Consider the following 15,174-nt stretch of genomic DNA (forward strand, 5'->3'; position numbering starts at 1 on the left):
TTGCCTTCAGCTCAGGTCATGATCCCAGGGTCCTAGGATCAAGTTCTGCCATTGGGAACTTGGTACACAGGGTGTCTGCTTCTCCTTCTCTCTCTGCCCTTCCCCCTTTCATGCTCGTGTGTTCTCTTTCCTTCAAATCAGTAAAATCTTAGAACAGAAAAAAAAGAGTAACTTTATCTTTCCAAGAAGTGCACTAATTTTTTCCCAATATCTTTATAGAACTTACAGTAGAGTTTGGGGACAGAGAAAGCCCCTTCCATGCATAGTTGTCCTACTGTAATATGAAAGATGGTGTGATTTTGAAATTGAAATGCTCTCTTGATCCTTCAGGCCAGGTATTTATGGTATGCTGCACATCAGTAATAAAAAGAAACTCTTAGAAAATTTCAATTCATTACAACTCTCTTTCAGCCTCAACTCAAACAAAACTATAGAGATAGGAAAATCCTCTTTTGGTGGAAGATGTTTTCTGATTTACCAGAACCTAGTTTGCCTTGGTTCTGAATTTAGAAATTCCCTCTAGGCAAGTTACCTTTCCTTTAAAAACTCCAGTAAACAATACATTTTATCTATTTCTTTAACTACATATAGCTCCATTTACTGTTTATGAATTCAGACTTCTGCTCTGCAGTAAATTCCATGTTCTTATGAATATATGCCTGAAATATATTCTGCCTGGTTCTTAGTACTCAATGTTCACCATGATGTCACTGATGATTCAGATAAAGGAAGCTGGGACAGTATCAGGAAGAGGTTCCTCAGCTGATGAAATGTAACACTCAAAATGGTGGTAGAAAATTTTTCCTTACCGCCTGCTGGCAGTTCATTCCCAGGCTCCCTTTTTCCCCACGAACTACTTTCATTAGACAATGCAGAGTTCGCCCTTTCCGATGTAATCCAGAACAGTGGTGTTCGATCTCCCCCCGGCAGCTCAGAATGATCTCAGGGCTCAACGAAAAGTCTTCCATCAGCATGCGCCGGTAATCTAACATCTCCCCCTGGCACTCGCTGCTCACCTGGCGCCCTAAGTTAGGATTCAAGTCACAACATTAATGGATGGTGAGCATTACTATCAGATATCACCACATATAAAAGTACACATTTTCCTCCAGAATACAACATACACTATTATCTAGACTGAAAAGCTTAGAATACAGAAAGAGTATTTATCAGCATAAAATGAGTTTAAGACTTCAGAGACTAGGGTTTTATCTTGACAGTGTTCTGCATTATATAGTTTTTTTTACTATTAATCATGCAAATGCTGTACCAATGAAAGTCTTATCAATAAGATAATTATGGGGATAACAATGAGAGCCAAGAACAATCCCTACTGGGTTACAGAGTTACAGCTTGTGGAAAAAACTACATTTCAAATATTCACTATAGCCTCCCCAGGCTCCTTCTTTGAGCTAAAAATGTCACCTGGGAAAACTTAAGAAATTTCTTTTAAAAAACAGCTTTACTGAGATGTAATTATCATAAAACAGACTGTATTTTTAAAGCATACGATCGAGGAAGTTTGACATATGTAAATGTTATTGAAACCAAGACCACAATCAAGATATTAATCATATTCATTAACTCCAAAAGTTTCTCGTGGTCCTTGAGAATCTCTCCCTCCCTCTCCACCATCAACCAATGATCTGCCTTTTTTTTTTTTTTTAATGATCTGCTTTCTATGACTACAGATTAGTTTACCAGTTTCCAGTTTTTTGGAAGGTGATATAAATACAGTCATACAGCATGCACTTCTTTGTCTAATTTCTTTCTCCTAGCATAACTATTTTTAGATTCATCTATGTATCAACAGTTCATTCCTTTTTATCATCAAGTAATATTTTTCTATTATGTGGATATACTACAATGTGCTTACCCCTTGAACTGTTGATGGACATTTGGGTCATTTCCAGTTTCAGGCTATTATAAATAAAGTTGCTATGAGGCTTCATGTATAAGAGTTTATATGGACATATGCCTTTGCTGGGTCATATGGCAAATGTATGTTTAACTTTCAAGAAACTGGCAAACTATTTTCCAAAATGGTTGTACTATTTTAACTTCCCACCAGCTGTGTTCATTACTCCAGTTCTTCCAAATCCTTACCAACACTTAATATGGTCAGTCTTTTTAATAATCGCAATCTGTGTGACTTTTCTGAACTATCTGTATACAGCCTTTGGATGTATATTCACTTAGTCTTTCTTGTTAATTTGCAGTTTAAGAACATTAACTCTTTGGGACACCTGAGTGGCTCAGTGTTAAGTGTCTGCCTTCGGCTCAGGGCATGATCGTAGGGTCCTGGGATCGAGTCCTGCATCGGGCTCCCTGCAGAGAGTCCACTTCTTCCTCTGCCTAGGTCTCTCTCTGTGTGTCTCTCATGAATAAATAAATAAAATCTTAAAAAAAAAAATTAACTCTTTAAAAAAACCCACCTCAAATTAGATAGTATTATGCATACTGTTTTACAGTATTTTACAAGTCAACGATCTCTACTTTTCCATTTTAGGACAATTTCATCTAATGGCCAGACCATAATCAACATTCTCCAATTATCTCCAAAATATCCTTTGTTTGGTATTCAGTCCAAGACCATGCACTGTCTGTGGTTGCTATTCTATTGCTTTTGAGCTTAGGAGTTTTTACACTATCTAGATATTGGGGGGAAAAAAATTCACGAAAAGTTCAGTGTTTATTTAGAGATTGTTTTTCACTTAACTTTTTACTCACTAACCAATTGTCCCAGTACTATTTATTTAATAAGAGCAAGGAATTTCTTTTTTACAGCTTGTAGCCAATTTTAAGAAAGACAACTTTGATCTTCTATAAGCCCTCTTGGTTCCTTTGTCAGGGGTTGACTTTTGGACTCAAAAGTTTCTATTTAGTTTCTTAAAATCATCAGTGTTATAACAATAACAGTACCTATCACTGATTGAATGCTAACTGCTATTCCAAATAACCTCATTCAATCCTCGTAAGAACTCTTCACTATAAATACTATTTTTGTTTTATAGTTAAGAAAAATGAATTTGGGGAGGGATTAAGAAATGTAAACAATGGCCATCCAACCAGTCAATTTGATGACAGAATCATTAATTGAAAGCTATGCCTCTCTGTTCCAAAGTTCATATATTAAAAATCATTATGCTACCCTGACTCTCCTAAATATGTTGAATATGTGTTTTAAAATTAAAATCATTGGATTTGAGAAATATACCTTAGATTTAAAAAAAAAAAAATTGGAGATTGCTAAGCTAAGAGAAAGAGCCTTTAACAAGGCTTCAGGACACCAAGCCTTCAGTTCCTGGAATTATATTTTATAAAGAAAGGTTCCTGAGTCGTAAGGTACAGGTGCGCTCAAAAGAGCAAATGTAGGAGGAAAGTAATGTTTACAGATGCAAGAGGCTTTAGAATGTGAATCCCAAAAGGACTGAAAAGTATAAAGAGAAATAAACTCTTACCTCTATGCACGGCTGACTCCAGACACATGAGAAGATAGGAGAGCCTGGCTTCCCGGGACCGTGGAAGGTTTTCCACATTACACCGATATTTCTTCAGATCACTCTTACAGGATTTGGCCAACGAATAACTGACTTTATAATCCTGGGCAATCAGCTTTTGGCGGGTCGTCAGTGCTTCTCGACACTGAATAAAGATTGCAGCAACAGGGTTGTAAGAGCACTCAGGGAGTTCTGCTGTTCACAGGGACCTCTAAGACCAGCAGGGGCTCATGGCCAACTATGTCAAAAACTGCAGCTGTCACCAAAATGCCTACTTTAAATTTGGTTAGACTCGAACACAAGTGTGTGAAACTAGTGTTGTTAGAGGTAGGGGTAAATGGATGGGGAAGCCCTGGAATTCTACCCTGGGTTGCTGGTTGTTGCAATAGCAAAGAAGCTGTCCTACGCACATGAGTCTTGGTGGGCTCTAATACAGTGACTTGACAAAGTAGTCTTTTATATCCACAATGTCCCTCAAGTCGAGTTCTCAAGAATCAAAGTGGCAGCTGACATAACACTCTGCAAGTTATATCTATGCTTTTAAAATATAATTATTCGATAGTAAATGATATAAGCAACTGAATGAAACATTTCTTCAGCTGCATAGGAAAGTAAATGGCAGGATAGCAAAACCAAGAATAATAATTTTTTTAAAAGACATAAAAGATTCTTACATTTATACAGGCACAGAGGACTAACAGTAATGAGAATGCTTACTGAGACAGCTGCTGAAAAATTAAGTAGGTAATTACCTGTAGAGCATATTGGTTTGGTTAGCCTAAGCTTCCTGAGTATGTAGGGCTGACTTCAGTGTGACTGTGATACATAATTCTCCAATTTTACTCCCCAAATCGATTTCTAACTGGCTTCCCAATGTCTAGCTATCACAAAGCTTCATTTTCTTGGCTTACGCAAAGTATGCTTTGGTTCTCTACTAAAAACCAAGTGTCTCGTCTCTGAAAAGGGTAAGCTTTATCAGTCATTTACATTCTGATATAAGTTTAAAAGAATATTGAGAGAATTTAAGAAAACTTTTAAAAAATTAATAACATATCAGTTTGTTTCAAAGTAATACTTACCTTTTCACTCATGGATTCTTCAAACTTATGGTTAAAGAGGCACTTATACACTCTGCCTTCACCAGCTTGTGTCTGTAAGATAGAACATACACATGATGATGAGGACAATAACAATTAGCTAAGGAGTTATGCTGGGCACTATCCACAATCTTACATAGAACTTTCTGTTAAATTATTATAAATGTGATTACCTTTAAACAAATAGCTCAATCATTTATGACATTTAGTAGCCTTTGGAAGAAAACAGTGATCACAGGAAAGATGAAAAATTTTCCCATGATTCGTCATTTGTTCCCAGATACACTGTTACTTAGGGAACCAAAAGAAGTGTCTGTGAGACTATGATTTTATGTTAGAGTCAATAAAACTCATAATCAGTGGCTCTAATGGTTAAAGCTACTAATTCAAAACAAGAGAGTGGGAGTATACACAAGCTGCTCTCAGCTCTTTGTTGAAAGGATAGATTATTCTATCTAAAAGTATTAGCAAGTTTTCTGTATGGTCTGCAGATAGTAATCAAGGATTTAGTTTTAAAAGTTAGCCACCTGCTGTTTTGTTCATTGTGGCCAAAATCATATAACATGTAATATGGCAGTTTTAGCCATGGGATAGGTGTGAATAGGATTCCCTGGTAAAACAGGACTCCTGTATATAAATAACATAGACTTCTAAGAACTGAAATTGAGATAAAGTAAAAAAAATAATGTCTGGAAACTGTCAGAAACCAACTGTTAACTAGATGTTAAATCATCAAGGCTAAACATCCAACATCATTCTCTGTTATCCTAGGAACAACTCCACCTTCCATTTCATGCCTTATCTACATAAGAGAGTGTGCTGGTTTCTTTTATTTTGGACTAGAGTATTAAAAAATATTTTGAAAGAGAAGAACAGCTTCTGAGCTGACTCACATTTTCACAAAAACGCTCCCGATCATCTCGGCAAGCGAAATATAAATGCCGGTCTAGATGAAAGTCATCTGAGGACAGCTCAGCCACCCGCAGAATGGCTTTCTTGCAGAGTTCAGAGACTTGAATCTTGGGATCTCTCTCTTCTGCTTCCTTCACCAGGCCCTTTTCCAAGCATGATACCACCTCACCTTGTGAATGTGCATCCTAAAAAAGCAAGGGTATTAACAAACATCATTTGCTTAAAAAAACAACAACTCTCAATTCAATATATAGTTGGCTTATGGATATTCTGCTGAGAAATCAGGTGGGAACCTATCACCCTCTGGAAGTCACAGAAAATGTGAACAGTCTTCTGTTAGAAAAGAATATTTGCATACTACAAATGGAAAGAGAGATCCTGGGAGATTTAAGTATAATTAAGTTAGCACTAGAAATAGAAACCTAAAATCTTTGGGTTTAAAATGTCAGAAAAATCTTATGAATTTACATCAGCCCAATGCTCTGTTCATGGTTCATGTCAATAATGAAATAACACTAAAGAAATCTGTTCATCAACCTCTAAGGGTGAAAGGTATTTCTCCAATAAAATCGCTTTTAGTCAAGTTAAAAAAACAACAAACCACAAAATCCATTGAGAAAAGGCATTACAGAGACCCTCTTTCTCATTTTTCTACTCCGTACTGTCCACAAAGACCCCGATATGTACAATTTGTAGTATAATATTCACTTTGATGTTTGGGATTTATCTTAATATGATTTAATGAGATTACCACCCTTTATAACAAACTACGTTTGAGCTTTCTTAAAACCATCCAATTATCTTTAATTGTACATTGCATCATTCCCATAGCAACCACAAGCACTCATTCACTCAAAATATGAGATATTTCTCCTAAATATTTTCTATTCAAGAGCCCCAATCTGTTATACTCAGAAGACATGCTTCAAAAAACTTGAGAGGTATAACCATAAATACAGCAAACCAAAGCAGCAGGAAGTATATGCTCTTATTTACACATACACACATTATCTTGTTATTTTTTAAAAATTTTTATTTATTTATGATAGTCACACATACAGAGAGAGAGAGAGAGGCAGAGACATAGGCAGAAGGAGAAGCAGGCTCCATGCACCAGGAGCCCGACGTGGGATTCGATCCCGGGTCTCCAGGATCGCGCCCTGGGCCAAAGGCAGGCGCTAAACCGTTGCGCCACCCAGGGATCCCACATTATCTTGTTATAGTAAAATACTATGTCTATGAAATCATCTGTACATAATAAAAAGATTCCTAAAACCAGGCAGGGAAACATCTACTCTAAGGAAAACTTCAATTCAACAACAAAAAAAATTGTATAGTTTTTCTTCTACTTTGTTGTACCTGAGGAGGGTTCAGAGCTTTCATTAAATTTTCAAAAGGTTTGCTGACCCAAAAAAGATTAGGAAGCATGCTCTACTAGCAGATTCTCATGTCTCCTATACTTTATCTGTACCTGAACCTTGCTCATTAGCTCTATGATTCTATCTAATGCATAAAAGCCTGAGAGGACCAAAAAGGTTTTTTGGAGGGCAATTCTGAACAAGATAAACAAAACTCTGAGAGAGAAGTGACAAAAAGATAAGGACAGAGAGAAGAAATTACACAAACCGCAGAAATCCAGAACGAGGCTTATTTTTCCTTCCCTTTTTTTTTTAAATCTATGATAGAGAGAGAGAGAGAGAGAGAGAGAGAGAGGGAGGCAGCGACACAGGCAGAGGGAGAAGCAGGCTCCATGCACCGGGAGCCCGACGTGGGATTCGATCCCGGGTCTCCAGGATTGCGCCCTGGGCCAAAGGCAGGCGCTAAACTGCTGTGCCACCCAGGGATCCCTTATTTTTCCTTCCTAATTTATGAGTGACACTCAAGTTTGTCTAACTATGGCCCACTTAGGAAAGGCTTGTTTCCACTTTCCAAAGGAAAAACAAACCTATGATAATAAACATTTTTTTTAAGATTTATTTATTTATTTATTCATGAGAGACACACACACATACAGAGGCAGAGACACAGGCAGAGGGAGAAGCAGGCTCCATGCAAAAAGCCTGACGTGGGACTCGATCCTGAGACTCTGGGACCATGCCCTGGGCCAAACCACTGAGCCACCAAGGGATCCCCTGATAATAAACATTTCAACAGAAACATACCACTTCCTATTTACAGTATATAAGAAGTTTACAGTATATAAGAAGTTATCTTATATTACAGTATATAAGAAGTTATTCTTATATATAAGAAGTTATTAGTTACAACAAAATAATATCCTATACCAAAGTTCAGTAGCCCGTGATAACACACTTAGATGGCTGCTAGCAATAAGTCTTAAAAATATAAAAGTGGTTGAAAATAATAATCTGATTGTCAATTCTTGATTTAGATTTAGCCTTTAGTCCTGGCATCGCAGGGTAAAGAAATGATTTCCATGTAGTGAGTGTTTCGCTGTATCTTAGGGTTTGTAACTGTTTTAAATGTGCCACCAGTAAGATTATCTATTTAGGGTTATTATATTTCTTAATGGTTCCATTTGCCTCTAAATAAAGGCAGCATCATTGTGGTTTGAGATCCCCTAAGGAATCTAAGATTTAATTATAATTACAGCAATTGTAGCACCTATCAGTGCTGGGCCATACCATCAACTCCATTAGATATTTTCATTCATTGTAATTTTATTTTTTATTTTTTAAATTTTATTTATTTATTTATGATAGGCACACAGTGAGAGAGAGAGAGGCAGAGACACAGGCAGAGGGAGAAGCAGGCCCCATGCACCGGAAGCCCGACGTGGGATTCGATCCCGGGTCTCCAGGATCGCGCCCTGGGCCAAAGGCAGGCGCCAAACCGCTGCGCCACCCAGGGATCCCTCATTCATTGTAATTTTAGATGATTTTTTTCAAATAAACATATTTCAAGAACTTTTCTCAGTTCCGTCGAGTTTCTGAGCTTTTTCAGTTCAGCCCATTTTAGTTATATAATTGAAATGTATTCAAATATTTGACAAAGAAGACTGCATGGCTAATTACTGAATAAGACCAAAAGCAAAAGAAGTAAACTACACATTGGCACATTATCTACAGGAAAATAAAATTACTCAGGTTAAAAAAGTTTAAGTTATTAACATATAGACTTGACATAGGAATAAATAATCCTGTAAATGGACTTAAATGGACTTCTGTGGTGAGATAAAGGTCTGTCTTAAAACTACTAAGTGTCTTGATCAGGTTTTAGCAATTTGATAAAGGTAGTATCTTTTCTTCTCCATAACCTTATCTTTTTTTTCTTAAAGAACAGAGAAAATAACACTAAATCTCAAAAAGGTAGGGAAGAGCTCACAGTTTTTATCTCTGCTATAAACCACTCTCCATCTCAATGTTTCTGGTGTCTTCTGTGGTCTTCCTCACTACATAAAGAGAAAAAAAGACTATCCAAATTATTCAAAGTAGCTGGTTAAGAGCAGCGAATGATAAAATTATGTAACTACTGAGGGAAAAGTCTAAAAGTAGTAATAATGTAGCACATGTCCACAATTAAGTGTCTGTATTGGATCTCACATTCTTTTTCTTCAGATGAAATAATTCATACTTTTAACTTTTGAAGATCTGCCCTTTCATTTTAACTCTATTTATTTAGAAAAATTTTTATTAACATATAGTCTTTGTTCTCAAATTTACATTAACATTTTCTTTAAAAATCAAAGTTTTGACATCATTTTCTATTTCATACAGAGGCAGGGTACAAACAGATTAGCCATTAGCCCTCTCTGACCTTGGGAGGAAGTCAGATCAAAGCCAATCACAGAAGAGTTTGTAAGCTTCAGTGGCAAATTTCAAATTGACAAGCCAGAAGCTGATTCGTTAATTTTCAGGATAATTTGCATATCTAAATAATTGACCTCAGAGAAATAAACTATAGTTTAAAAAGCCAAGAGGGTCTGAGGACATGCCTTCCCCATTTCCAAACTTGGCTGTAGCACCAGAGTGAAGTATATAGGAAGGAACATGCTTTTTCAGGAGTGTAAGCATGAATCTATCTTAATATCCTCCTAGCCTTTCAAGCTAGGATAGAGGATTGGTATAAACAGAAATTCACCCTAATAGGTAGGTATAGCAAAAGATAAACATGACAAAAACGTACATTTTGATGATCCACAGGAACATTTTTGTTTTTGTTATTTTAACAAAGCTGGGCAAATAATTCTCACCATCCAGTTCTCCAGCTCTGCTGGTACTACTGTTTTCCGTGATTATTTCAAGCTCTGAGACTTAATAACTCATATGTGCAGTTGAAAGCAGGTTTTATAGTGACAATTCAGATTGCTAGTGGGAACCTAACCAGCGATTATCTTGATGTCAACAGGGAAAAACTACTACAAACAGAGGTAAACTGTAATCACAAATATGGAAAAGTGTCATCACTGATTCCTAAAAAATATGTCTGGAACACTTATGTGAAGCTTTTAAAAAGAGATATGGAATTGGATATGATCTCTAACACCCTAAATAAAGTCAGAAGAGCTTCCTGAATTATTAGAGTAGCTTAAGTGCTTTTGTGCCATTTCTAGAGTCTGCTGGCAAGGAAGAAATCTCCCTTCTTTATTAAAACTGGTCTTTCTTCAGCTGCCAAAAGCTCTATGCCAAGTTCACAGTGCTCTCAAGACCGACTCAGAGGTGCCCTATGAAAGGGCCAGAGCCCTATGCTGGTATGAAGGAAAGGATACTTGGTGAAAGCCAGACAATAACCAGCACTAAAACCGTCATCTGGACTGGTGTGTGCAGTTCTAGCATTCAACACCATGCCCCCTTTGTCAGTGATGGAAGCCAGCAAACCATGGGGCAATGAACAAATAGAGGGCAAAAAGACAAAAAGGTTTTAATTTCCCTCATATTTCCTAAAGAGCCGATTAATGAGCAGCAGCAACTAATAGCTGACGCCAGAAATATGCCTCAGACCACCTCTACCCCAGCATCTGTTACTTCTCAGGAGTTTCACTCATTTTGCTGAGCCAACAAATTCAGAATAAACCTGACCAAACCTCCATTGTGACCTTATGGACAACAGACTCATAAGAACAAAAGTAAGACCACACATAATTAAGAAAGAAGTCAGCTAGATAGTTATTTTCATTCTCGTCTTTACTAAAATTAATTCTTCTGAGATAAAGATAGCTGTAGATCATATTTATAGAGTACCTTTTTGCTCACAAGTCAGAAGTACCTTCATAATCTTAAACTTTTCTAATATTTAAATAACTTCTTTTATATCAGTATGCTTACTAAGTAATTTTTTTATAGCAGCAATGAGGTATATGCAGAGAAAGTTTAGAAAATTCAAGTCTCTTCTACCCCAACTACTTTGCTCACAAGACAACAAAATGCTTTGCCAGGGAACACTATAGGTAACCAGCAACTGGTTTAATATTTTGAAGATGACACTACTTTTGGGTGACATTAATTCCTCTGCTTTCCTATGCTGTACTGAAATACCACAAAAAGATGAAATACATTCACGGGTCCACTAGCCTTAGATCTTGAGGCTGTCTGGACCTCCACTTTAAGGACATCTCCAGCCCTAAATTTTTCCCATGCCAGTTATACAAAACTTTTTTTTAAAGATTTTATTTATTTACTTGAGAGAGAGACAGAGGCAAAGACAGAGCATGAGGATGAACGGTGGGGAGAAGGCAGAGGGAGAGGGAGAGGGAGAGGGAGAGGGAGAGGGAGAGGGAGAGGGAGAGGGAGAAGAGGCTCTGGGCTGAGCAGGGAGCCTGAATTGGGGCCCAATCCCAGAACCCCGAGATCATGACCTGAGCTGAAGGCAGACGCCTAACCATCTGAGCCACCCAGGTGCCCCTATACAAAACTTTTCATTCATTTGGTAAAGTTAGTATAAATATAGTAGATACCTTTTCTCCAAGCCGAATGCTGCCACATTTCAGAATGTTGATGTCATTTTTGCAGTCATCCATGAAGCCACAGATTAGACGGTAATCACTAAAAATGATGGCTGTCATCTTGGTGATGTACTGATGACACTGGTACTCAGTGATGTTGCCTCGGTGATCCACCAAGCAGGAAACCAAGTAACCTTTCCCAACTGGTTCATCAGCACATTCTTTAATCTGCTCCAAAGAAAGTGGCTGTTTTATACAAGTATTTTATTCTCGGATCAGACAACTTTTACAAAAGAGATAATGTCTAACATTTTCTTATTGATTTCCCATCTATATTTGGGGAAAAAAGAGGAAAGCACTTAGAAACACATTCGTTTTAAAGTAAATACTGTCATGCCTACTCAGATTGCTGTGGAATCTAGGAAATACCTGATTAATGTGTTTGGCAACAATTTTTTAAAATTTCAGCTTTATTGAGATATAATTAAAAAGAGCTTTTAACATCTATAGCTTTAAAATGGTTTTATTGAGAAGTCCCTTTATCCATGCAAAGAATGCAATGGACAGCGAGGAGCATAATCTGGGACACAGTTTTGGAAAACAGGTGTAGAACTGAAGTCTAGTGGCATGTCCCAAGCCAAACTACATAGCAAACTATTATTGTTAGGTAAACCTAATGGCCAAAAGGAGGGAGATGGGAAGGCATAACACTACTTCTTGATATGACATTAATATGCTCTGAATTAACTGTGGATTTAGACATGTTTTTGAACCTGATAGAATCCCGGTTTCACCACTGTGGTCTGGAACAGAAACATGTTTAAAGTGATGCTCAGCTCAGTCTGGCAAGAAGCCTGAGAAGGGGAAGGCCACTGCAATCCAATTTGGGTGGTTTAGACACATGTTCCAGTGGATCAAGCACAGTAATTCCATATGGTTAGTGTTCCTGCAAAGTGCATCCCAAACCACAAGTGCTAATGAAGCAAACTAGCCAAAAAACGCTGAAATTCAGGCATAAAAAAAGTAAAATCTACTTGTCAGGCTGTAAGCTTGAATTATAAGATAGGGAAGGTTGTTTGGAAAAATTCTATTGCATTTGAAGAAATTAAAAACAGAAATGGTAGTTTTGACAAGAGTAAGGGGCCTATATGTGAATGTTTATTTTTTAAATAAACAAGAAGAAAATGTTTTATTGGCTTTTTAAAATCAATAGTGACCATTTTCCACTATTACATTACCTATCCTAAATAGGTAGAGAGAGCAAAACAAATATACTTTCCCTTTCCAAAAGGTGCTAGGTGAAGAATATACACACATTATCTTATAAGCTTCAAGCCTAACTCTTGTATCATATCCAGACCAAGTCAAACACTCAGTTCAAGACAGAAAACTATGTTTACTTTTCAAGAAGCAAAGTTGAGAATTTAAGCAGTCTCTCACTCTGGCTTTAAGAGGCAGCAGAGATCTTTAACAATCAAGATGAATGCAACTCTTTCGACTTAACCTTGAGCCTTTTTTTTTTTTTTTTTAAACATGTCCCAAAAAATGTATTTCCAGGAAAAGGGCTTTTGTTTTGTTTTTGAGCAAAGCAGAGGTGAGTTTCAAAAGTGAAAGGAGGAATAGCTGCATGAAAAATCTCAGCATTTGTAATTCAACCACTGAGAAAACCAAAACCCCATATAAGAACACAGAACTAGTGGCAGACACTTGGGTTTTGAAACTTAGTGAAGTGCAACTATTCATATAGCTCTTATACTGGGCAATCAATAGTTCACAAATTTGAAGAAAAACTAGCAGCACATTTTGAATTGGAGCCCCAGTGGGAAAATTAACTGTATATTTAGCTTTAATCACTTGAGATTTTACTGAAACACAGAGATACAGTACCTATTTGTATTTTTTTTTTTCAATTTTTATTTATTTATGATAGTCACAGAGAGAGAGAGGCAGAGACACAGGCAGAGGGAGAAGCAGGCTCCATGCACCGGGAGCCCGATGTGGGATTCGATCCCGGGTCTCCAGGATCGCGCCCTGGGCCAAAGGCAGGCGCCAAACCGCTGCGCCACCCAGGGATCCCCCTATTTGTATTTTAAGTTTACCACCAATTACAACAGGGCGTAGTGTTTGAAATAAAAGTTTATGCTTTCTTTCAACCATTCTATTTGTTAGAGGCTTAATAGAACAGAAGGAAGATTTCTATGATTAACAGCAAAAAACATCATTAAGTCATCAAGATGTCCATGAATGGCAGTAAACTCTGAAGTGGCTGGGGAGCAAATTCATAAGGTGTCATTAGAAAAATGCTGACATCATTCTATTTTTGACATGAAGCAGGAGGAAAGTCAGCAGTATTTAGCTCAGTGATGGAGAGTAAATACAAGTCTGGTTTGTAGTTTGCAGGTATTCTTGTGATGCTGTTTTTCTCTTTGCAAGTAGGATTACAAGAAAGAGGATAGGAAGGAGATATCGATTAAAACATTTATTGGTAACTGTGTTCTTCCTGATATTTAATTTTCTTGAATAATCTGTCTCTAGAGAGGGATAAATTCCCATTTTTGCTTGAAATCTTTTACAAAACCACAACACCCCAAAAGGTTATAAGAGGATCACCATTACATAAATATTACAAGAAAACCAGTTATACATATATATAGCTTTTATAAGCTAGTAAAGAGCAAAATTATTCTGATGAATCTGCACAGACTCTGAGCTAAATTTCCACATGACAATCAAACTGTTGTATACACCTAACCATACAGGTAGTGAGGGGAATATGAGGTGGAGAATACTAAAGCTGAAGCCAGTATTTTCAAAGATATGCTATTCTATTCTGGAGCCCCAAAGTAAATATGAAGAAGCATCACTGCTTTAAAAGAATAAAATGTATCAGATCAAGTATTAGGAGGTCTGAGGAAGAAAACACGTTCTACAAGGTCCCATAATGATTTAAATGAGGAACAAACTGAGGGTTTGTTTATTTATTCATGAGAGACACAGAGAGAGAGAGGCAGAGATGCAGGCAGAGGGAGAAGCAGGCTCCATGCAGGGAGATCGACATGGGACTCGATCCTGGGACTCCAGGACCACACTCTGGGCCGAAGGCAGGCAATAAACTGCTGAGCCACCCAGGGATCCCGAAAAAGGTCTTTCTTAAGACCTAAGAATGTGGTCTTGAATTCAAGTCATCAGTGGGGTAGACTGAAGACTTAGCTATGTGTTGCAAGATGTAGAATTAACCTTGTGGTAAAAATAGCAACTGTTCTTTGTGATTCTATACTTTGGTATGCAGAGATCTCTGGCTTTTTGGAATTTATCACTGATTCCAAAAAATAAAATTAAAAAAAAATTCAATTATCACAATTTTCACTAATATTATTTGTTGTTCACAATAAACCAATTGAAAATTTTTCCCCAATTAGCATCCATACAATGCTATACATTTTCATTAATTATTTTTGTTTTTATATTCAACATCTATCTACAACAACATGTATGATTCCTTCACAAACCTTTTTAATGTTAACTCCTATTATTTGAAGCATATGCCTCTATGGTTCAATCAAACCAACTGCATAACTCAGAAACATTTATAAGCCTCTTGGGGAGATCATTTTGATATAATTCAGACACTAGCAGATTGCAAAAAGTGTGAGCACAGCACTGATGAAAGAAGCAGTTGTGTCCTCTGTTTGGGGACCAGTGGAGCCTGATTTCCAATGTGTCTGAATCAACGGCATCCTAGGATAAATGTAGGTGAATATCA

General features: G+C 37.1%; 1 protein-coding gene across 1 annotated transcript in view; it reads right to left on the reverse strand.

The window, feature by feature from the left end:
• Nucleotides 1-15,174, reverse strand: part of GLG1 (golgi glycoprotein 1) — a 148,467-nt gene that overhangs the window by 31,212 nt on the left and 102,081 nt on the right. Inside the window, exons 4-8 of the mRNA XM_077890457.1 lie at nt 11,424-11,639; nt 5,491-5,694; nt 4,580-4,651; nt 3,462-3,645; nt 810-1,024 (exon numbers count right to left, since the gene is read on the reverse strand). Of these exons, the coding sequence (XP_077746583.1) occupies nt 810-1,024; nt 3,462-3,645; nt 4,580-4,651; nt 5,491-5,694; nt 11,424-11,639 (891 nt within the window). The remainder of the gene's footprint in view (nt 1-809; nt 1,025-3,461; nt 3,646-4,579; nt 4,652-5,490; nt 5,695-11,423; nt 11,640-15,174) is intronic.

This window comes from Canis aureus, chromosome 3 (assembly GCF_053574225.1).
Source record: "Canis aureus isolate CA01 chromosome 3, VMU_Caureus_v.1.0, whole genome shotgun sequence".
Taxonomy (NCBI): domain Eukaryota; kingdom Metazoa; phylum Chordata; class Mammalia; order Carnivora; family Canidae; genus Canis; species Canis aureus.